Here is a 25,314-nt window from a genome sequence, read left to right on the forward strand (position 1 = left end):
CATTTATAGAAAAAAACACCAATTAGTTTTGGTTTCTAATGAATAAACGCTTCTACTGACAGATACTGCTGGAGGTGAGTAGGTGCATTCCAGGTCATGCTTGGGAAAACAAGCACCACCAGTCTATGTAGTTGGTGTTATACTGCAGACTTTTAATACACAGGTTTAATCCTCATGTCCACCTATAAGGGAAGCTTTTAGAGGCCAAGCCAAGTATCCTAAACCCCAAAGCTACTAACTGGCAGAACCAGAGGTGTTTTATGGGTAAGCACCAACCATGACTGCAGTGGCAAGACCTTAATACTATGTTTTCTGGAAAACATAACATTATGTGAAGAAAATGGATTTGCTGAAGACAACGCATCTACCTGCAATGCAGGAACGTAGGCTCTAATATCAAGTTCAATGATGTCATGTGGCAGGGACAGAATAAAGGTCAAACAGGAGGCCAAAAGTTCATCTTTGTATTGCTTCATTTTAATCGATACCTTAATAAGAAAGAAGAGTAATAAAGTGCTATGTACCTGGAGCCTATAATTTGAAAAATCATTAAAAAATATTTACCCTATTCTCAAATACAAAAAGTGATCATGCAGCTTTTATATGACACAGCCTAGTTTACAAATTAAGGTGATCTCCAGGAAAAGTTCATTTGTTGAAGTACTTAGTTCTTATTATAAGAGAGCTAAAGAATCCATTAGTTTCAAGTTGACATCACTCAAGCTGTATCATGAAAACTCAGGGACTTTTGAAACACAATGATTTCCTCTATTAGTGTTTCTTAATCCCTTAATCCCAATCTGGATTAAGCAAACCAATTTTTAAGTAATTAGACAATTTATGATCACTAAGATTTTTTTTATCAATATACTTCCCTTTTTAAATAGCACATGATAATACTGCATATATCATTTAAAAGTTACCTCTTTACCAAATTTTGCAAGTAAAGCAAAGCAAGAATATTTTTCTGGATCCTCAGGAGACTGTGTCTGACTCTTCAGACCAACTCCCTATTGAATAAAAGCAGTAAATCAGTAAAGTGAACAATAATTATGGATTTGTATGTCCTAATCTAGCAGTTCCCAGTCTTACTTCTAAGGGGTGAATTCATTTTCACTTTGCAAAGGCCTTCTGCTGACAGGGAAAAAAATTGTTCCCAATAACACTTCAGGCAGAGGTCAGTGAGAAACAAGGCATAAAATGGAAAATGAATGGCTGGTCAAAAGCCAGAGGCCTAGCTTAATCTATTACCCCTTCCCTGTCTTCCAACACATACACCTATGACCCAAGAGAACTATTCATCTTATAACTAACCAGCTGGACCCCTCATAATTGAGTATGGTCTCAGGTATACGAATTTAGCTATCCTCAAATGTCACTAGTCACCAGAGGACCTGGGTGGTTTGTTAGCACAGATTGCTCAGCCTTGCCCCCAGAGTTTCTGATTAGGTAAATCTGGAAAAGGCCCAGATTTCCCAAGTAATGCTGATACTGGTTCTACAACCACACTTTGAGAACCGCTATTAATCTAACCTTATTAGCCAGGTGCTTGTAAATCAGAACAGAAAATGCTATTAATTAACTTTTTTAACAGTGACATTCAGTTGCCACTCATGCTATCAGTTTTTAAAAGTATGTAAAATAGAGATTTTTAAAACTGCAATACACTATAATCTTTTATAATGCCTTTATACACACTCATGCAACCTAAAAAAACACAAGAATATTCAATGTTCCCAAAAAAACCCACTTACCTTAAAATATTTTATTTTCTTGGCATTTCTCATAGCAACAGAGAGCAATTTGTAAAAACCACTGATGAGAGGCAACCGTGTAGACTGCAAAATTAATTCATATGCAAATGAATGTATCCATGGCTCAAAAAATTCTACATGTTTCTCAGGAAGAATCTCTCTGTAAAAACAAATTAAAAGCTTAATGTAGAATTTTTGTCATATATTTTTATTCAGCTTCAAAATTATAAGGGATATAATCAAAAAGGCGTATGATTCCATTACATAAACATTTTCATATTCCTTTTTTTCCCCTACCTTAGCATCTTGCAAAGAGAAAAACAATGGTAACTCTAAGCTGGAATGTTTAAATATATTTTAATGGTTCATATAAGCAAAGTTAGAGTTTAATTCTTTTAGTATTTCATTTCATACATCTACATAAGTGGTTTTCCTATCCTGTAGCCAGAAGGGTGATTCCCACCCTTAAATAATTAAAATTTTTAAAAATACCTGCAAAATTCCACCAGGTTAATGAAAGCTGAAAAATCTTTGGGTTTAGCAGGATGGAAGTTAGCAGCTGGATCTGAGGTCGGGATCACCCAAACACCAGTAGCCTCATTTTCATCCTTAAAAGGAGATTTACCCAAACAAACATTGTATCAAAGTGAGAAAGGTATAGATGGGTCCTCAATTAAAATGACAACAAATAAAATTTAAGAAAGCTGACAGAGCTTGCGGAAAACATTAAAGAAAAGGACACATAGGAAGTAACAAAGTGAAATGATAGAAGAATGGTACAAATACAAAAATATAAAGGGGGTGGCTATAACTTCTTGAAGCACTGATGCTTTGACAGAGGTAAAAATTTAGAACACAGAAAGTATCAGGAATGACTTGGAGGTTTCAAGCTGAGAAACAGAAAAAACTGACAGTGTTAAGTATCAGTAAGTTACTATGAACATACTGCACTTGTGTTATGAAACTCAGGTGGATATGTTAAACAAGCAGTGAGAAATACAGACTGGGGAGCACCTGGGTGGCTCAGTCTCTTAAACAGCTGACTCTTGATTTCAGCTCAGGTCATGATCTCAGGGTCCTGGGACCAAGTCCTGGGTTGGGTTCTGTGCTCAGCTGAGTCTGCTTAGAGATTCTCTCCCTCAGCCCCTTCCAACTTGCATGTACACATCCATTTTCTCTTTCTCAAATAAACAAACAAATCTTAAAAAAGAAAGAAAGAGAGAAATCCAAACTGGAAGCTATAAAGGAAGGTAAGGAGGAGTATAGGCTTACTTGGGAAATGCTCACAGAAGTGATCACTGACATGCTGGAGATGATGTAAAAAGGTCAGAAAACAGAAGAGAGCAGAAAACAAGAAGAGAAAGAAGTGCAAGAAAAGCCACTGAAGACAAAGAAAGTGACAAAGACGTGTGTCCTAAGAAGCAGGTTTGTTGGCTGACACAGTTCCAAGAAGCCCCTTTCAGCAAGTTTTTCAATGAAATTATTTTAGACATACACAAAGCATAAAAAGCAATAAAAGACACACTGGTGTTCCCATTAACCAGCATAAAAAAATAGAACAAAACAAATGCAATACATTCAATGTGAAAAACGGCCTTTTACTGCTTCCTTTATTTATCCTCTGCATATCCACCCCATGATCTCTTGTCTAACTTCACAGTATTGCAGTGGAAGTACACACGTACTAACAAGCATAATCTAATCTAAGAAAAAAAATTACGGAGCTAAAAAGCAAATTAGACGTTTTCCACTAGAACTCAAGCCCTTCAACACTACTGTCATTACCATAGTGTTTTACTAAAACTTGTCCTCAGATAAGAGCAGAGCAGCTTCTAGCTGGCAGCCTTAGACCATGACTTACCTTCCATCCATGCCAAGAAATCTGGGTAAGAAAAAAAAGATGTACTCTTCCTTTCCTGCCTATTACCTATATTCTATCTCAAGAATACATTTACTACTCTGCACCCAGGCTTTGGAGTTTCCTTAGCTATAAACAAGAGGAATCCTAGGTTTCCCTATCCTACTGCAAAAAGTCACCTTTACATAAAGATCTGACTCTTTACCATTGCTAAGAAATGAGTAACAAGTCTGGTAAATAACTTTTTAAAAAATAAGTGGTTTTAAAATATTAAACATATGAATTACTTTTTGACCAAATCTAGGGATAAAATTTTCTACACACTTGCTATTCAAATAGCAAAGTATCAATGACACACATGAATGCCACTACTCTACAAATGTGGCATTTTCCCCTGAATGCTTTCATACAAAGAGAAGCTGGTATAAAAATGATGCAAAATTATTATTAACAAAAACTTCTAACCTCGTGTCCCCCAGCATTCTGTTTCTCTAGTGTAAGATCCAATTTCTCAATAATCTTCAAAACTGATTTGACAAATTCATCGTATAGCAAACGATTCAGATTTTGAAGGGAGGAATTCACAAAGAAAAATGCTTCATCCGCTAAAAGAGAATCCTTTAAAGAAAAATAATAAACTTCAAAATTTTATGCAAAAAAGGTATCAGTATAAGCATTACAATGCATATGTGTATATGCATATTTAGTAACTACAGAAGATTCACCTGGAAGTTTTCAAGCTACAAAATGTAGACACTTTGCTAAATTAGGACAAAATCATTTCAGTCAGATATGACCTACCCAGGCATGTAACAGATACTTACTAAGTAGAGAGTAGCAAATGAGATTTAGGTCAAACCTTGTCAAAACGTTTATCTCACTTAATGTGTGTGTGTGTACAAACACAGTTATATACTATACACACATACATATTATGTACTTATGTTTGTAGAAATACATATGCATATACATTTATATATATATATACACACATAAATTTGCATGCATGCACATATATATACACATGTAAGCATACATGCACGTGAATAAATATACACCTATACCCAGAATGGATTTTAAATGTATAATTTATCACTTCTATAAAAGTGAAAGTATTCTATTTCAAAAATATAGGCCAATTACTCTGCCTTTACTCAGTCAAATTTCTATGGAACTTGGCCTCAAAATATAGGAATATCTGATGTCACACATAAGAAATATAGTAGGTAAAGTTATTAACACTACTATACTATTTTACCTCAATATGAAAACAACTAAAAACTTCTAAGATTTTTCACAGGATAGAAATCATTTATGGACAAAAATTGTTTTTCCTAGGCAGAATCAGACTTAAAGTTGACATCAGAGAAACATCTACCAGAAGCATTAAGCAGGAGGCATTATTCTAATCACAAATAATGTAAATAACTGTGCACCAATCTTCCTCACAGCTACTGAATCAGTGAGATTTAGCTCTTTTTAATCTTCATCTTTAATATATAAAAAGAGAGTAGTTCTTCCATGGTGACAATACTGTTATACTTTTGTTACCTAAGAGGCTGGATCTCTTAGGAAGAATAACTTAGCATCAAACATACTACACTGGTTACTCACGGATGAAATGAGGACTCAGCTAAGGCAATTACTAGGTTTACATGAGTTCTATGGTTTTGCTCTTAACTTATACCATTTTAGTTTTTTATTACTCAAATTATTTTTTTTTTTTTTTTTTTTTTTTTTTTAAAGATTTTATTTATTTATTTGACAGAGAAAGATCACAAGTAGGCCGAGAGGCAGGCAGAGAGAGAGAGAGGATGAAGCAGACTCCCTGCTGAGCAGAGAGCCCGATGCGGGACTCGATCCCAGGACTCTGAGATCATGACCTGAGCCGAAGGCAGCGGCTTAACCCACTGAGCCACCCAGGCGCCCTCAAATTACTTTTTAAAAAACAATGGAAAAGTTAGTAAAATTTAATTCTAAAATAAGAAAGGTTTAAGAGTGGATGCCTGGGTGGCTCAGTGGGTTAAAGCCTCTGCCTTCAGCTCAGGTCATGATCCCAAGGGTCCTGGGATCGAGTCCTACATCCGGCTCTCTGCTCAGCAGGGAGCCTGCTTCCTCCTCCTCTCTCTCTCTCTCTCTCTCTCTCTCTCTCTCTGCCTACTTTTGATCTCTGTCTGTCAAATAAATAAGTAAAATCTTTAAAAAAAAAAAAAAGGTTTAAGAGTAAAACTAGAGAGACTAATTAGAGGAACTTTAAAATAGTCACTTTTACCATCATCTGATCACAACTCAGGAGACTTCTAAAAAGATCCAAATAGTCTTTATATGTGGGCATTTTCCACTTGCCAGTTCTAACTTCCCCTGATGCACGACAGTCTTCAGATTCAGACTCAACACCCTAGGCAGGAAGACAACATGCCAATATTTACTAGTGGATTCACAAAACAAGCACAGCTGCCAGAAAGTTCAGATATTCAGAGTCTTCTAAGCTAAAACCCCACTAGTAGGAGACTGTAATTTGAGGAAGATAGTATAGCATGAAAGGATAATTAGCAAGCTGAAAAAGAAATCATATTTTTTCTAACAGGGACTAAAATAGTGATGCAAGAACAAATATTTCACAGCAATACCCAAGGAATGTGTTATGAGTCATTTATCTCACTTTCCTGCTCAGGTCAATCTTCCACCTCATCCTAGTTCCTATAACTTCAAGTAACTAAGATATGCCTTCCATGACACACCTAAGCATTTTGCCTCAGAGTTTCAAGACAGAAAACATTCCCTTCTTATAAAAATGTATAAATAATAATAAAGTTACATTTAAGGATGTTCCACAACTTAAGAGAAGTTTATTTACCTGGCATTATGTTCTATATTTCTCAAAATGTGAGGGATGGCTAATAACTAAAAGAACATTTTTGTATATTCATGGACTAAAAACCCCAGTATCACTTCTAACTTCCAGTGACAAAAGACTAAATACCAAAACATTAGATTCAGAGTTTACCTTTTGAAGGATCACTGGCTTAGAACATATTCTGATTAAACCCTGATGCACTGAAAAAAGAAAATGAAAACAAAAATAAAGGAAACAACAAAAAGTAAACCATTATTTCACTGAATGTAACTATACCTCTTAATTTTTTTTTTCCTTTAAGTTTGTTATTATCTTTAGTTTAAAATTTTGGACTATTAAGATTCAGAAGCAAAAGGAAGAAAAAAAGAGATGGAAAAAGGAGGTTTTGATCCACCAAAACATGAGTTTTCCAAGAGCCATCAAAAGATATGAAAGGTATCTATATCAAACAACATATTAAGTATTTGTCTTTCATCATCATAAAAACAAGGGTGAGTCGCAAACTTACCCACGGTACTGATGCAATTCCAAAGAACTGGTCCTTTTCCCCCTAAGGCTAGGAAGACTTTCACTATGGCTTTACAACACACTGACTGCATTTTTGGACTATACTGTGGGAAACTGTCTATCTGTACCACCATGAGATGTTCCAGAACTGGAGTATACACCTCAGGAACCTATCAGAAATGGAGAGCAAACTACAAGTTAGAGGAGGGAATAAAAAATATATGAGTAACACAAATATCCAAAGTAATTACAACTCAAGTGGACAAATATTAGATAAATAAAAAACCTGGCTTATATCTGATCTACAAATAAGCTGAACACTTACTGTGACTGCCTAAAAAAATTAGAGTAAAGCTGTCTGAATGATACTTAAGGTGAAATTCTATCCCAAGCAGTAATCTTAATCTCTTAAAGATAAAACAGATTAACAAATAACTTTTCCTGCTTTGAATAACAAGAAGTCAAGTTTCCTGACAATAATTCTATTAACACAAAGTACTAACTAAAAATGTCACATTGATCACAGTGGTGCCTATACCAAATACATACAATTCATATGACTCCATGAAATAATCTAAAGAACTGAGATTAAATAGTTAAAACCGTGCTCGGTTTAATGAGTTATTTCACTTACTGTATCAAGGTAAAGCAAGACACTTGCAATAGACTGGAGGAAACTTGGCATGTGGTAAACGTGGTCATCAACAGTGTCTATCTGGGTGAGGAACAGCTGCTTGCAGCGCTGAATGAGCTCTACGTACATGAAGTCAACATCTTTTGCATTTACAACCTTGCAAGGCTTTCAGAAAGGTAAACAAAGGTCTTTATCAATGTTATCAACGTCAAAATAATGGCATTCAAGGTGTCATGTTAAGTCATGTGATTATAAGCTGAATAATTAAGCTTTTTAATGGAGATGAAAGTTATAAAATACATTTCATAAAGATGCTTTTAAAAATAATCTGTAATTATATTCTAAATGTGCATTTATATACAAAAAAATATATTGATGGACGACTATTCTAGATATTGCTTAAATGGTAGCTATCAAAGACAAATGAGATGCAGTCTATGCTCCATGAGGCTGGTCACCTAGAGGGGGAACCTGAGAACTCAAAGCTAGAATATGCTACTACACTATGCTACACACTACACCCAAAGCAATCTTTGTAACTCACAAATCTGATAATGCTCTTACCAGCTTCAGATTTTTCAAAGGCTTCTTTGGACCTTTAATCTCATCTAGCTTCCCTGAGGATTTGAATAGTTAATCTTTTTAGAGTCCTCTCCCTTTTTGTCTATCATGCTCCAGCTACACTGTGAACATACTCTAACTACAGTGAACTAGCTGAAGTTGTTGAAACCATAGTATATAAAGTTGAAAATTCCATGTTCTCTTTTACCTTTGAGCCTTCTCACATACTGGTTCTTTTGCCCTATATATAATCAAAGGAGCCAACAGAGACAAATGAAGATGAAGATTAAAAAGAGCAAGAGGAGGAAGGATTATTTGGAAGCAAATGAAGAAATGATCAGAAATGGAATCAGTAGTGAGAGTAGAAAGCTGGGAACAGGGACTCTCCTCCCTGGAAAAAGGGAGTAGACACTGACGGGTAGCTCTTGTAGAGAGGTAGCAAGTAATTTATTCTGTAAGGTAGAAGTTGCAGAGATCCACTAAGAGGGAAAGAACTATAGTTACTATCAATATTCTTTTTTATGCTTATTTTGGTTTTTTAGAGAGGATGAGGAGTGACAGAGAAGGGGGGAGAGGGAGAAAGAGAAGCTTGGGCAGGTTCCACACACAGAGCCTAACATGGGGCTCCATCTCACAACGCTGAGATCATGACCTAAGCGGAAATCAAGGGTCAGACACTCAACTGACTGAGCCACCCAGGCACCCCATCAATATTCTTAAATACACTTCTGTCATAAGAACATCTTTCTAAAACACTGAGTGATACCAACTAACTATAATTTTACTTCATAAATAAAGGATAGCATAGCACAGTAGAAAAAACATGGTGTTTCAAGTCTTCAGGCTTGAATTTATATCTTGGCTCTGTCAATTATTAACTGAGTGTCCTTTGACAATTACCTAATTTCTCTCTGTCTCAGTTTCCTCATTTGTAAACTGGAACAATAGTCCTAAAAGCCTGTAGGTGAGTTATGAAAATTTGAGATAATATGTATACAGAATCCTAGTACATAGCTGGGATTGAATAAACAAGTTAACAATAAAGCAAGTAACAACAATATTGTCATAAGTGTGAGATGCTATTCAAAAATGCAATAAATTATATTCCTTTAAACACTCAAAATGAAACTAAAAAGAATAAATCAATGAGCCATACTCCTGCAAAAAGTCCATATCCACGAATTGCAATGGATAAATCTTTGCTGTTTGAATCCATGTTCCTGATGATTCCATAGAATTGCTCCATAAAGTACTGTAGCTTACTCTTATGCATTTCCGCATCTTTTGCCACCATAAAAGAAATCTGCAATTGCATAATATTTACTTTTTAGAAATATTTAATAGCAAAACAAAGGAATCTATTAAAATGTAAAAAGGCTAGAATTATTTAATTAGATATTATCAATGCGTTGTCATAATTCTATACAATCACTTTTATTGATAAATAATTACATTTCAATTTACTTAGTCTGCATCAAGTTGAGAAAAGACACTCTCCTTATTACATGTGATGTATTTTTCCTAGAGAAAGGCACTGAAAGAGACCATGCCAATGCAGGAAGACAGGCACAAAAACCAGGTTTTGAATTTAGGCTCCCCGATGAACAACAGAAAGCATACTTAGAGCTTTTCTATAATTCATAGCATGGTGTAGAGTTGTGTAGTCCCAGTGGCTAGCGAGTTTAGAATTAAAAGACTCAATGTCTCAGTAGAGCAACATACAAAACAGAGCTCAGGACTTACAATCAGAAAGAAACACAAGCATCTCATCTTTCAAAAAAGTAAGCTACAAATTGTAAAGCTTGAATGAAGTGAGGCAAGGGAAAAAAGTACTCTGAGAAGCAAGTTGATCTCCATCTACCATACTGTGACAATAACCTAAATTTAAGAACTAATATAAACGTTCAAAAAATCATTCCTAATTTCAGCATAAAGACTGTCCACAAAGACAAGTAAGGAAAGAATCTAGATAATTATCAAAGGCAGAAAAAAGGTATCTACCTTTCACAGTCAACCTCCCAATATACACACCCTAAGCCTGCATGAAACCCCATTTACTTTAGAAGAATGGGGTATCATACATACTGCCTCAAAATCTCCTTCTTCACAAGTGTATCAGGAACATGTTCCTCAAGATGTTAGGAAACACCACCAACTTACTTAATCACAGAATAGTTTTTCACTTTATGAATATACTATAATGTTTATAATTTATAAATTGTTTCTAATTTTCATTATTATGTTTTCAGCAAACATTCTTTTTATACATTATCAAATTGTTCTCTGCATATAGTAGCAAAAAGTTGGAAAGAATTATCCAACAGCAGAGGACAAATATGACTTAAATATAATTTTATCAGTTATACTGCCATTACAAATTAATCGTGCAGCTCTCAATGCACTATCAGGAAAACATATCCAACACAATGGAAAAATCATAAAGTCATGGAAATTATGAATATTCCTTGAGAAGAAATGAAATGAAAGGAGGTAAGGTGGGAGAGAAAAAGGAGAGTAAGGAACAGAGAAAGAGAGGGGGAGGTCTAGGAGCAATGCTACAAAAATGGTGATTCTTTTTTTTTTCCTTAATGGTAGGATTTCAGAAGATTTTAAGTCTTCTTTGTACCCTTCTGCATTTTTTTGAATTCTATGCTGCTATCCTATAATGTTTATAAGAACTTTATAGAAATCTATGAAAAATTTCTTTCCCTCAGAAAAAATTTTTTTAAATTTACATACAATAGTCAAAATAATATTGGAAAAGAAAGAAGCTGGAAGACACCCATCACTTAATTTCAACACTTAACATAAAGCTAGAATACCCAAGACAGTGAGGTACTGATGTAAGGACAGATGAATGGAACAAAATAGAGAGTCCCACCAAATAAACCTATCAATTGCTTTTTTGAAAAAGATACAGAGGTAAGTCACTGGGGAAAGAAGAGTCTTTTCGACAAATGATGCTCACAGCTAAAATTAGGAGGGAAAAATCAACTTCCAACCCTTACTTTATACTGTACACAAAAACCAATTCAAAATGGACTACAGACTATAAAACTGTTAACTCTAAGACTTCTTGAAGAAAACTAGAAGAAAATCTCTATAACCATAAGATAGGCAAAAATTTCTTAGGACATGGAAAGGAAAACAGGTTCGAAAACTGGTAAACTGGACTTAAACTTTAAAACATCTGCTCTTTCAAAGATCCTGCTAAGAAAATATCTGATTTTTCAAAGATGCCATAGAAGAGAAATTATTTGCAATATTTTTAGAAAAAGACTTGTATCCCAATGATGTAAAGAACCCTCACAACTCATTTATAAAAAGACATACAACCTAATTTTAAAATAAGCAAAATATCTGAATGAATACCTCACAAAATATAAGGCTACTAAATACAGGAAAAGAGATCATTATCAACAGTCACCATGGAAATTCAAATTATAACCACAGTAAGGTAACATCATATACCCATGAGAGAGATAAAATTAAAAAGACCAACAATACCTTGTGTTGATGAAGATATGGGCTGACAGAAACCCCCATGCAATGCTAGTGGGAATTAAACTGGTGCAACAAGCTTGAAAAGAGTTCAGCAGTTTCTTATAGTTTAATATATATCTATCATATGACCCAGAAATTACACTTCTACGCTTTTACCCAAGAGAAGTGAAAGCATATGTCCACACACACACTCCATCACAATGTTCTTAACTATTTTAATTAAAATAGCCCCAAGTTGGAAACAACCCAAATGTCTATAAACATTCTGTGTATATCCCTGCAACGGGATACTGTCTGTGCTACAGTTCAGATAGTCTTCATGGAATAGTTTGTAAATTTAACTCCATTTAACTACCACAAACTTTTGGTGAATCCTGAAGAGTTTTCCAACAGAAACAACTCAACCAGCCTAAGTCCGTAACACCTGGCCTAAACAGCAGGTATTTCTAGATACCTTTGAATGCTCAGACCCACAAGTACATTCCCTCTAGCATTCTTAATTCTACAATCACATCCTAACTAGATGGAAAATACACAAGGGCAAATGGATTCTTCTTTTTCTTGAAGTAAGGTGGAACACAAACATCTTAATATGACAGCGGGCCCTCACCTCTCAGGAGATGTTTCCTCACCCCCACGTGGCTGCACCTGGCTCCAAAATCCCTGACTCCCCAGCCTTCCTTCCTTCTACCTCATCATTGCCATATTTCATGCCCGTTAGACTCCCTCAGTCTTGGCTCTGTGGCTATGATCAGATCTGATATCTTCCTACCTTTCTTTCAGTCCTGATGCCACCCATGTGGCTGATTAATAATCAAGCTTTTTATAATTTAAATACTACAGAAGCTAATAGATCAACCTCTATTCATTTTTCAAATGTGCAGGCACAAAACTGAAATTTGATTTTTTGCATGGAAAAAAAACTTTTAAATCGAAGTTGAATACCTGTTTCAGAAAAGATTCCAGAGCTGAATGTGCAGCTTTTTTCAATTCTACATTTGTATGGCTACACCATTTTGACAATATTTCAAATAAAGAAACGTAGTTGTCCAGAAGGCAGGTGCTAAACTGAGATGCATGCAGGGTAAATAAGCATAAGCCAGCTGAAATTGCAAAAACCATGATATTTAAAATAGAACAACAGAAAGCAAAATAAAAAACTAAGAAAGCTTTAAGTATATATAAAAACTAAAACTGTTCAGGAAGATCCACTATCATTATACTATAATAACTTAGGGATCTTGATCAGAGTTCTAACACCACCAATCTTCATTTGAATCAATAGGCCAAGCTTTGCACAGTGGTAGTATCGTAGCCAATGAGGTTTATCTGAGGCACGATTATTAATAATTAAATCGATAGGCCAATGTCCCCCAAAACAAAGTTCAAGAGTAGGATCAGGGTTTATTTAGATAAAGTCAGCATCAAACACTCTGGATCCCATAAAAGATGCTCTAAAGTAATTTTTTTAAAATCATGTATTCTAAGTGTGACCATCTAACCAGTTTGCACTCTAAAAACAAAGTCTCCAAGAGCCTCCCTGTAAGTAACTGTACATGAAACATCAGAGACAATATCATGCATAGGCTCACTCACAGTTTAAGCAAAAGTTTACTCAAGACATTAATTTAAAAATCTGAAATATTCCATCTTGTTAAATATACAATCTTACCTAAGGGTACCGCATATCTCTTCAGATCAATCTATTTAAAAAAAAAAATTACCATCAATGTTCAACAATTTCAAGTCTCAGCAATGAAAGAATTAGAGTAATATTAATCCCACCTGGGGACGAATTGCCTTTAGTGCAAAATAAAAAATCTCCCTTGAAGTCTGGGGATCTGGGAAAAAAACAAAAAGAAGCCTTCATTACAAATCCCAACAGTATCATCTGACAAACCTCACAAATGCTTTACAACAAACAGCTTTATTTCATACAGCTCAAATGCAGGAATCACATCTTCTATCATTCATTTCAGCTGATGAGTTGCAAGCTATGACTGCTGCAGTTATTACCATCGTAAAGTAAGAAGAGAATGTGTAACAAGGACATGAGTTTCAATTCCACCTCATCACTTACAAGTTCTATTAGGTAATCTCTCAGGGCTTCAATTTTCTTATCTACAAAAAGAGACACTATATAGCCTCTTTGAGAATTGTATGGAGGATTATATAAGGCCAAGCACATGATCATTATCCTTACGCTGCCAGGCTTTTATTTAGCACATAGTATACCAAATTACAAACATGAATAAAATATGATCTTTGACCTTAGTGAACTTGTCACCTAAAGATAAAACCACTATCCAAGAATATCCCAAGACTCTTATCCTGACCTACAGACATCACAATTATTTAACTGTCTCCCACCAGTATTCACTGCAGCTGTCCAGAAATCAAGCTTTACTCATCACTAACTTCTCTACCCTTGTTAACAGTGACTTGCAAACAGCAGAGGCTCAAGAATTGTTTACTTTAATCTAAAGGACTGATATATTTAAAAACTGAGCCCAACTGGGAAAGAAGATAGAGGGAAAAGGGGTCAGAGGTCAGCATGTCTGTAGAATAATGCCATAAAAGAGATAACTTAAAAGCTCCTTGTATCTAATATAAGAAGAGATTTCTTTTGGCTATTAGTATTCAGACAGGCTTTAAAGACAACGGCAGCATTGAGCTGGGCCTAAAAAGATGGAACAAATTTTTTAAAAAGGTCATTCTAATACTAATAGAAAGTGACCATGTAGATACAGGTGTATAGACTCAAGGGCATGAGGTACTTGCCAGCACACAGCTGGTTTAGAATGGGTGAACTCAGGTGAACAAAGTGAGGTGCAGGAATGCAAGGGCCTGAGCTCTCAGTAGTGGGAATGGACACTGCCTCCGTGACCTTTGCCAGGCTCTGCCTCCCACTGTCTGCTATGTCCATCTCTGCTTTCTAGTTGACCATCTCGAGGAGCATGCTCTTGTATTTACTTTTTTATTGTGGTAAAATATATAATAGTATTTACCATGTTAACCATGTATAAGTGTACAGTTCGGTGGGGTTAAATACATATACATTGTTGTGTACTCACTACCATTCTCTCTACCCAAAACATTTTTATCATTTCCTACAGAAAGGCTGTACCCATTAAACATTAATTCCCCTGACCCCTAGCCCCTGGCAACCTTGATTCTACTTTCTGAACCTATAAACTTCCCTGTTCCTGGTACCTCATTCAGTATTTATACCTTGCCACACGTAGCATAATGTCCTCTAATCCACATGTTGTAGCATAGGACAGTGTTTCCTTCCTTTTTTAAGGCTGAGTAATATTCTGCTGAATGATATACTAACTTGTTTATCCATTCAACTGCTGATGGACACTTAGGTTATTACTCCCTTTTAACTATTATAGATAATATTGCTAGGAACGTAAGTGTACAGATTCTGGTATTTACTTCTAAAAACCCTCTCTTATCACCTTGTCTCCCTTCAGCTATACATGTCTTTGGTCTCCTCTGTTAAGATTTCTCTAAAGGGTTTTCTACAGATAGCCTCTACTTCCTCCCTTCCATTCCACCTTGTCTTTGCCCTACTAAACCCTTAATCTGCTCTGTCCAGCTTATCTTCTAACACTCAAATGAACCTTCGCGGACCTACACTACAGCTGGGGCCACTCTGGTGGCTTTGCACTGAGACTCTACCCAGAGCAAAGCACATTACATCCTTGCCCATCTCTCTGCACCTGCTCCCCAGCTAAACTTGCTCACACTCACAGTTTCACATATTACCTCTATGCTGAAAACTTCCAAACTTGTATCTTAAAGTCTAATTTCTCCTGCAAGACCCAGTCTCACATATACAACTGTACCCCTAACATCTAAGCTGAGATATTCTACAGAATCTATGGCTACACATGTCCAAAACAAAAGCCAGGTTTTGCCTGAAACCTGCCCCACCCAACTTAAATACCACTGGACCACACTCAAGAGCAAAGTTTCTCAATCCTATACCAAAACAAATCTTACATCCAATAGCAGTCAGGTAGACCTCTGCAGAACATCAACTAGCCCAAACCTATTCATTAGAGAAAAAATACAGTTTCTCATTCCATTAGGAATAAAATTCCAGCTTGGAATGCCCTTACACACTGACCCCATATCCTACGCAATCTCTCCCTAGGCACTCTGTGTGCCACTGTGCTCTAGACACGCCAGTTCTCTTGAACCCTTCTGACCACTGTGTGCTGGCTAGGTTTGAGGCCTGGGTACTTAATGGTCCCTTTAACGAGCATGCTCTTCTGAGCTCTTTCCCAGCTGTCTCCTTGCCATCCTGCAGGCCTTCTTAGGTTCTTGTTGCCTCCTCACAAAGAACTAGGAGGCTACATACATCCTCTACCTCTCCACACTCTGATATTCCTTTCAATGTACCCAACCTGTTTGCATCACTGAACCCTGAAATCTGTAATACCTTGTTCATCTATTTATTGTGTTTCCTCTACTAAACTGAGTTCATGATGGGAGGAATCTGACGATTCTGATCAATGAATCTAACACCTAATTCATCATTCTTTAGATAGAGGGCACCTAAGAAACACATACTGTATGAATGAAAACATTAGTATTAGTTTTTAGTGCTCAATGTCACAGGATTATGGGATGACAGAAAAACTATCAAAAAGTTTTACCAATTTTTGGTTATATAATTTACTACTGCTGTTGTCACTATCACAAAGTGGGTGGCTTAAAAGAAAAAATTTGTTACTATCAAGTTCTGGAGATGAGAAATCTGAAATGGGTCTCACTGAGGTAAAATCAGGGTGTCAATTATCATATGATCTCACCGATACGTGGAATTTCAGAAAGGATCATAGGGGAAGAAGGGGAAAAAATGAAATGGAATGAAATCAGAGAGGGAGACAAACCATAAGACACTGTTAATCTCAGCAACCTAAGGGTTGCTGGAGTGGAGAGCAGTGGCAGGGATAGGCTGGGTGATGGGACATTGGGGAGGATATGTGCTATGGTGAGTGCTGTGAATTGTGTAAGACTGATGAATCATGGATCCGGACCCCTGAAACAAATAATACACTATATGTTAAAAAAATAGGTGGGGGTGTCAGCAGGGCTGTGTTCCTTTTCCACAGGCTTCAGGGGATTAGAATGAGGACATCACTAGGAGCCATTACTCTGCTACCACATCAGTTTTGTGACTTTGGGCAAGTAATGTCTTAGTTCTAGTTTCCTAATCTAGAAACATAGATATTATTACCCATCTTAGAGAGCTATTACTGGAATTTGCCTTGCAACTATTCTAGAATAGTCTTTAGCAAGGGTAAAAGAGCAAAAAGTGCAGGTATTTTTCTTAGGCTATACGTGTTCACTGAGTATCAATTAATACCAAACGCAAATATAAAGACAAATCAACAACATCACCTGCGAGCAGGTGCAAGTGACAGAAATAAACATAAAACCTGCTAAATTAAAAATACATCGTAGGAAGTGCTGTAACAGAACACAGAAGCCAGAGGAAGTGATCTCAGAGAAATCATTAAAGTTTCAAATGGGTGTTCTGTGAGCAAGAACCTGATGAAATGGGAAGCTGGTAACAGAATACGGGACAGATGAGAGAGAAAGCAAGAGACGAGAAATCACATAGAGCTACTATAACATCCTTGGTAAGCAATAGAGGGATGAGTAAAAATATTAGGTTGAAACATGCAATTGCTGTTTTGGTAGGTCAAAAATCATTGGATGGGCACCTGGGTGGCTCAGTGGGTTATAGACTCTGCCTTCAGCTCAGGTCATGATCCCAGAGTCCTGGGACCGGCCTTGCATCAGGCTCTCTGCTCGGCGGGAGCCTACTTCTCTCTCTCTCTGCCTGCCTCCCTGCCTACTTGTGATCTCTGTCAAATAAATATATAAAATCTTTAAAAAAAAAAAAAAATCAATGGATGTTGGAATATAAAAATACTGAATATTGGTATTTCATAAGTTTCAACTTAACTAAAGCAAACACACAGGAAGTAGAAAAACTTGGCAATTACTTGCGTAGAAATGGTAAGAAATAGCAAATAGAGAATTTTTCGCCATTTAAAGAATATTTTAGGGTTAAAAGCTTTCATTGCTTTTTAAAAAGAAATGAATTTCATAATGCATACAATGCCATCCTAGCTTGACTATCCTCTAAAACTTTAATTTTGACATATTACAAGGAAACATTATAACTATAAAGAAAAGCATATTAAACAAACTTTAAAATTCATAGGCAAGAATCTGTATCCTAAGAATTACAAAATGTTGATGGAAGAAATCAAAGAACAAATAAATCAACCTAAATAAACCTAAATAAATGGAGATAAACTGTGTTTATGGATTGGAAAATTTAGCATAGCAAAGATGTCGGTTCTCTCCTGATTAATATACAGGTTTAATGCACGGACTATCAAAATTCAAGGAAAATGTTTTGTAGATACAAACTTATTCTAGAATATACATGGAAAACGATAGCACTTGAATGATTTCATGGGGCACCTAGGTGGCTCAGTCAGTAAAGCCTCTGCCTTTGGCTCAGGTCATGATCCTGGGGTCCTGGGATTGAGCCCCAGTCAGGCTCCCTGCTCAAGGGGTGGTCCACTTCTCCCTCTGCCTCTCCTTTTCCCCCTGCCCCCACCGGATGTGCTCCCTCTCTCTTGCTCTCTCTACCAAATAAATAAATATTTTTTAAAAATAAGTAAATAAATTATTTCAACAGCAGTTCTTTTGGGGACACCTGGGTGGCTCAGTCAGTGAAGTGTCTGCCTTTGGCTAAGGACATGATCCCAGGGTCCTGGGACTGAGTTCCACATCAGGCTCCTTACTTGGTGGGGAGCCTGCTTCTCCTTCTGCCTGCCGCTCCCCCTGCTTGTGCGTGCTCTCTTTCTGACAAATAAATGAATAAAATCTTTAAAAAAAAAAAAAAAAGGCAGTTCTTTTGAAAAAGAATAAAATGGGAGGGCTTTACTCGACATTAATGCTTACTGTATAATTATAGTCAAAAAGATAGTGTGCTGTTGGCAGAGGGATATATACATAGACCAATGGAACAGAATAGAGAACTTGAGAAATAGAACAAACTCAAATATACACCCCAAGTAAGTTTTTACATAGGCACATAAACAATTCAAAAGTGATTTGGCAATGATTTCATGGACATGACAAAAACACAGGCAACAAAAGAAAAAACAGATAAATAGACTTCATCAAAATAAAAAACCTTCACACATCAAAGGACATAAAGGCAACCTATAAAATGAGAGAAAACACACATCACGTATTTGGTAAGGAATTGATATCTGAATACCTAAAGAACTCCTACAATTCAAATCAAAGTCAAATGATCCCATTAAAAAACTGGGCAAAGAACTTAAATTACATTTCTCCAAAGAAAATATGTAAACAGCCAATAAGCACATGAAAAGCCACTCAACATCACTAGTCATAAGGAAAATGAAATGAAAACCACAATGATATACGACTTCATACCCATTATGATGGCTATTATCAAAAACAAGAAAATATCAAGTACTGGCAAGAATATGGAGTAACTGGAATCCTTACACATTGTTGGTGAGAATATAAAATTGTTGTTAGCTGCTCTGGAAAACAACATGGCAAAAATTTAAACACAGAATTAGCATATAACCCAATGACTCCACTTCTGGGTATATCCCTCAAAAAACAAAAGCAGGAACTCCAACAGATATTTGCACTTTCTAGCAGCACACTCACAAGTCAAAAAGAAGTGATTTGGGGTGGATGGGTGGGGAAGAAAGGTGGCTGCGGCTATTAAAGGATAGCTGGAGGGCTTATGGTGATGGTCTGTTCAGTATCTTGACTATGGTCATTCATACACAAATCTGTACATGATAAAACTGCATTGAATGAAATACAGGCAAAGGTGTGCTCATAAAACTAGTGAAATGTGGATAAGGTTGGTAGATTTACCAATGTCAATTCCCTGGTCATGCCAGGACTCTGGGACCACGACTTGAGCCGAAAGCAGAGGCTTTAACCCACTGAGCCACCCAGGCGTCCCTAAATTACAGTTTTTGAACTAAGAAGAAAATCAAATGAAGTCAAACAATACCTTCTTCCATGGATTTGGTGAAGTTACACATGAGTGAAGATAAGCCCTTTAGACACCCTGCCAGAACAGGCAGTTTGGGCTCTCTTATTGCTGATGTCATCTTAAAAAAAAAAAAAAAAAAAAAGAGAGAGAGAGAGAGAGTTTTAAAGAAGCTCTCGTTAAAGGCAAAAAACACAAGCAAATCTTTGGGAGCACAGGAGCATACAGTTTGCCATACCTGGGTCTTAAGTTCACCCAGAAAAGCCCGGAACAGTTTTTCTGAATTATTTATCATTTCACTAGGATGAACTTCACCTAATACTCCCAGAAGCTCATATATTTTTTCCAAAACTGAAAAATAAATTTTAGATAAGACCAAAAATTACATTTAAATAAACAAAAATGTATGAACAAAATTAGAGAATATTTAGTTCAAAAGGAATTTCATAGTAAGACATAGAAAATATCTAGTTTTATATACCAGAATCTTTCCTGATAAATTTTATGCCAATCTACTATCATAAACTAAGTAACATTTGATATGTGTTGTGAGTTTTCTTTTCTTTTCTTTTGTGAGCTTTCTACTTAAAGAAATCAATTCATGGGGCACCTGGCTGGCTCAGTCAGTAGAGCCAGCAACTCTTAATCTCAGGGTCATGGATTCACACTGGGTGTAAAGCCTACTTAAAATAAAATAAAATAAATCATTTCATAAAGATTAAACTTGCAGAAGTATTCACATGTTTTTATCTATTTCCATTTGGGTTTGTTTTCAGCAAAAAGGATTCATCTGTAAAACATATATGCTTTAGTAGAGAAAAACATTAAATTTTACACTAATTTTTGCAAGTCAATTTGTTAAAATATTTAAAAATAACATTTGAATGCATCTCACCTGTATCCTGTACTTTTGTTTTCGATGCGAGTTCTCCATAGAATTTGCTAAATAACTCTCCAATTCTAAATTCATCCATGAGTCTAGAACTTCTTAAAATCCGAAGTAACTAAAATAATACAAACTAGCATTGTCTAAACAAGAAAAGAATGACAAGGCTTCCTCTTCTGCACTGTTTCTATACAACAAAGCTCCAGAATCATGTGTCTCTAAGAGATTTCCTTGGCCTCTTGTCACTCCTATCTAGCCTGATTATTTGGGAGGTGGAGGCTGAGGCAGGTGGTAGAAGACAGGGGATACCAAGGGAAAGTGGCTGTAGACTTAAGTTTACCTTCCCAAGAAACCAATAATATGACTAGAACCATTCTCTCCGAGGCACTTAAGACAAGGAATAACAAACCTAAATGAATTCTAAAATAAAGATGCAATAAAAGAGATGCATCTGAAAGATAAAACAGGTGAGCGTGAACACCCAAGAAGCACTTAAACACAACATACAGACAGGCCCATTTTCATGGTATGGTTTACGAAAGAACTCAAAGCTACAATGATGTGGATCCTGGCAACTCTTAGAAGCCTTAGTTTTTAAGAGTCAGGGTAATGATTGTTCCTCTTAATTCCCCTCACAACTCAAAATCCTTCCTCTGCTACCCAGAATAGACTGAGAGCAAAAGACCACGGTATTAACAGGTGATGATCAGAAAATCTTGTCCGTATATCAGAGTGACTAAAGCTTAGCCTCCCAACATCTCTCACTCAAAACATAACTTAAAACTCTTAATTTTCTGCTTTTTAAGTTATATGCTTAATATGAAATACATGTACTTAGAAATAATAAAATTACCTTAATAAGAAGATCTAGGGCTGGGATTTTACATTTAGCAGCTTTATCCTTTGTGTAAACACTGGTACAAGTATTCTAGGTTTTAAAAGGAGAGATACCAAAATCATCAGTAACATCTTAGTTCTTCACAAGAGCTAAAAATCCATCTCTGAGAGGAGCAATACCTATATATAACCTACTACAATTTAGTATTCAGCTGTTAAAAGTATAATATTAAGACTGTAGACTCTGAAAAACAATCTGAGGGTTTTGGGGGGTGGGGTAGGAGGCTGGGTGAGCCTAATAGTCGGTATTATGAAAGGCACATATTGCATGGAACACTGGGTGTGGTGCATAAACACTGAATTCTGGAACACTGAAAAGAAATTTAAAAAATAAATTAAAATTTTTTAAAAATTTAAAAAGAAAAATATAATATTAGAGTATATAAACACAGATTAAAAATTACTGAAGATATTTATGTAGTATGTTACGGTAATAATATCAATAATAATCACAAAACACAAAGTAAAGAGACACCGAGCAGGATTAAAAAGAAAACAGTTATGCCTCCTTGCATACTTTCCATAGCACTTGTTGCCATATATCAAGAAAGCAAGCATGAAAAAATTTAAAAAGGTAACTAAAGCAATTCAAAGAAGAATGGTTGGGACTCCACAGAATAGTTCAGTCTAGAAAGAGGCCACTTGGCTCCAAGTTTTGGGTGAAGTTTCTTAACTTCTAAGTCTTATTTTATTTATTTATTTGTTTGTTTGTTTGTTTATTTATTTAATTTGCAGCATAACGGTATTCATTATTTTTGCACCACACAGTGTTCCATGCAATTCATGCCCTCTCTAATACCCACTACCAGGTTCCCCCAATCTCCTACCCCCCACCCCTTCAAAACCCTCAGATTATTTTTCAGAGTCCATAGTCTCTCATGGTTCACCTCCCCTTCCAATTTTCCCCAACTCCCTTTTCCTCTCTAACTCCCCTTGTCCTCCATGCTATTTGTTATGCTCCACAAATAAGTGAAACCATATGATAATTGGCTCTCTCTGCTTGACTTATTTCACTCAGCATAATCTCTTCCAGTCCCCTCCTCTCAATCGATGCAGAAAAAGCATTTGACAAAATCCAGCATCCGTTCCTGATTAAAACGCTTCAAAGTATAGGGATAGAGGGAACATTCCTCACCTTCACAAAAATCTATCTATGAAAGACCCACAGCAAATATCATCCTCAATGGGAAAAAGTTTGCAGCCCTCCCGTTGAGATAAGGAACACGACAAGGATGCCCACTCTCACCACTCTTGTTCAATATAGTATTAGAAGTCCTAGCAACAGCAATCAGACAACAAAGAGAAATAAAAGGTATCCAAATTGGCAGTGAAGAAGTCAAACTCTCTCTCTTCACAGATGACATGATTCTTTATATGAAAAACCCAAAAGACTTCACCCCCAAACTACCAGAACTCATACAGCAACTCAGTAACGTGGCAGGATACAAAGTCAATGTACAGAAATCAGTGGCTCTCTTATACACTAACAATGAAAACACAGAAAGGGAAATTAGAGAATCAATTCCATTTACTATAGCACAAAGATAAGATACCCGGGAATAAACCTAACCAAAGAGGTAAAGGACCTGTACTCGAGGAACTACAGAACACTCATGAAAGAAACTGAAGAAGACACAAAGAGATGGAAGACCATTCCATGCTCTTGGATCGTAAGAATAAACATTGTTAAAATGTCTACACTGCCTAGAGCAACCTATACTTTTAATGCCATTCCGATCAAAATTCCACCGGTATTTTTCAAATAGATGGAGCAAATAATCCAGAAATTTGTATGGAACCAGAAGAGACCCCGAATCGCTAAGGAAATGTTGAAAAACAAAAATAAAACTGGGGGCATCATGTTACCTGATTTCAAGCTTTACTACAAAGCTGTGATCGCCAAGACAGCATGGTACTGACATAAAAACAGACACACAGACCAGTGGAACAGAGTAGAGAGCCCAGATATGGATCCTCAACTCTACGGTCAAATAATCTTCGACAAAACAGGAAAAAATATACAGTGGAAAAAAGACAGTCTCTTCAATAAATGGTGCTGGGAAAACTGGACAGCTATATGTAGAAGAATGAAACTCGACCATTCTCTTACACCGTACACAAAGATAAACTCAAAATGGATAAAAGACAGGAATCCATCAGAATCCTAGAGGAGAACATAGGCAGTAATCTCTTTGATATCAGCCACAGCAACTTCTTTCAAGATAGGTCTCCAAAGGCAAAGGAAACAAAAGCGAAAATAAACTTTTGGAACTTCATCAAAATCAAAAGCTTCTGCACAGCAAAGGAAATAGTCAAGAAAACAAAGAGGCGACCCACGGAATGGGAGAAGATATTTGCAAATGACAGTACAGACAAAAGGTTGATATCCAGGATCTATAAAGAACTTCTCAAACTCAACACACAAAAACAGATCATATCAAAAAATGGGCAGAATTGGGGCGCCTGGGTGGCTCAGTGGGTTAAGGCCTCTGCCTTCGGCTCGGGTCATGATCCCAGGCTCCTGGGATCGAGCCCCACATCGGGCTCTCTGCTCAGCGGAGAGCCTGCTTCCTCCTCTCTCTCTGCCTGCCTCTCTGCCTACTTGTAATCTCTGCCTGTCAAATAAATAAATAAAAAATCTTAAAAAAAAAAAAATAGGCAGAAGATATGAACAGACACTTCTCCCGTGAAGACATACAAATGGCTATCACACACATGAAAAAATGTTCATCATCACTAGTCATCAGGGAGATTCAAATTAAAACCACATTGAGATATCACATTACACCAGTTAGAATGGCCAAAATTAACAAGACAGGAAACAACATGTGTTGGAGGGGATGTGGAGAAAGGGAAACCCTCTTACACTGTTGGTGGGAGTGCAAGTTGGTGCAGCCACTTTGGAGAATAGTGTGGCGATTCCTCAAGAAATTAAAAATAGAGCTTCCCTATGACCCTGCAATTGCACTACTAGGTATTTACCCCAAAGATACAGATGTAGTGAAAAGAAGGGCCCTCTGTACCCCTATGTTTATAGCAGCAATGGCCATGATCGCCAAACTGTGGAAAGAACCAAGATGCCCTTCAACGGACGAATGGATAAGGAAGATGTGGTCCATATACACTCTAAGTCTTATTTTTAAGCTTAGCAAGATTAAAAATACCTACCTCAAAGAGGTTTAGTAAAATTAAGAAAGAACTGTATCATGAAAAAACTTTGTAAAATATGAAGCGCTCTACAAATGCTAGTTACTCCTACTGTTGAAGCAATTTTTAAAAATACAGTTGATTCTTAAACAGCACAGGCTGGAACTGTACAAGTCTACTTATATCCACGTATACCCAGATTTTTTTCGATACAGTAAGGTACTGTAAATATATTTTCTCATATGATTTCCTGAATAACATTTTCTTCTCTAGCTGACTCAACTATAAAAATAAAATCCATAATGCACAGAACAGACAAGACATATGCTAATCAACTATTTATGTTTATCAGTAAAGCTTCCAGTCAGTAGTAGGCTACGGACAGTTAACTTTCTGGGCAGTCACAAGTCAAATACATGGATTTTCAACTGCATGCAGCGGGTCAATGCCTCTAACCCCCTGTTGCTCAACGTTCAACTGTGTTAGGATTCCAAACCAGAAAGGCTAGAAATCAATAGAAGATAAAATTAAAATCTATTAAAAAAAGATTGATGATTATTACATTATATATTAAGGCTAATTGTAATCAATAAAATAACTTCTTATAAATTACCCCAGAG

The 25,314-nt window shown here is 36.4% G+C and overlaps 1 protein-coding gene and 1 pseudogene across 7 annotated transcripts in view; one reads left to right on the top strand and one right to left on the bottom strand.

Moving 5' to 3' along the window:
* Window positions 1-25,314, bottom strand: part of PRKDC (protein kinase, DNA-activated, catalytic subunit) — a 243,636-nt gene that overhangs the window by 215,359 nt on the left and 2,963 nt on the right. For 6 of the 7 annotated variants that reach the window (XM_032316858.1, XM_032316859.1, XM_032316857.1 and 3 more), the window contains exons 4-20: window positions 21,504-21,578; window positions 20,660-20,768; window positions 20,003-20,115; window positions 19,786-19,885; window positions 13,461-13,516; window positions 13,348-13,378; window positions 12,621-12,778; window positions 9,328-9,474; window positions 7,611-7,775; window positions 6,978-7,146; window positions 6,620-6,669; window positions 5,885-6,010; window positions 4,078-4,230; window positions 2,247-2,362; window positions 1,755-1,914; window positions 924-1,010; window positions 369-488 (exon numbers count right to left, since the gene is read on the bottom strand). In XM_032316858.1, coding sequence (XP_032172749.1) covers window positions 369-488; window positions 924-1,010; window positions 1,755-1,914; window positions 2,247-2,362; window positions 4,078-4,230; window positions 5,885-6,010; window positions 6,620-6,669; window positions 6,978-7,146; window positions 7,611-7,775; window positions 9,328-9,474; window positions 12,621-12,778; window positions 13,348-13,378; window positions 13,461-13,516; window positions 19,786-19,885; window positions 20,003-20,115; window positions 20,660-20,768; window positions 21,504-21,578 — 1,935 coding nt within the window. The remainder of the gene's footprint in view (window positions 1-368; window positions 489-923; window positions 1,011-1,754; window positions 1,915-2,246; window positions 2,363-4,077; window positions 4,231-5,884; window positions 6,011-6,619; window positions 6,670-6,977; window positions 7,147-7,610; window positions 7,776-9,327; window positions 9,475-12,620; window positions 12,779-13,347; window positions 13,379-13,460; window positions 13,517-19,785; window positions 19,886-20,002; window positions 20,116-20,659; window positions 20,769-21,503; window positions 21,579-25,314) is intronic. The other variant, XM_032316860.1, reaches the window with a different exon arrangement.
* Window positions 12,965-13,169, top strand: LOC116575646 (annotated as a pseudogene).

This window comes from Mustela erminea, chromosome 16 (assembly GCF_009829155.1).
Source record: "Mustela erminea isolate mMusErm1 chromosome 16, mMusErm1.Pri, whole genome shotgun sequence".
Classification (NCBI taxonomy): Eukaryota; Metazoa; Chordata; class Mammalia; order Carnivora; family Mustelidae; genus Mustela; species Mustela erminea.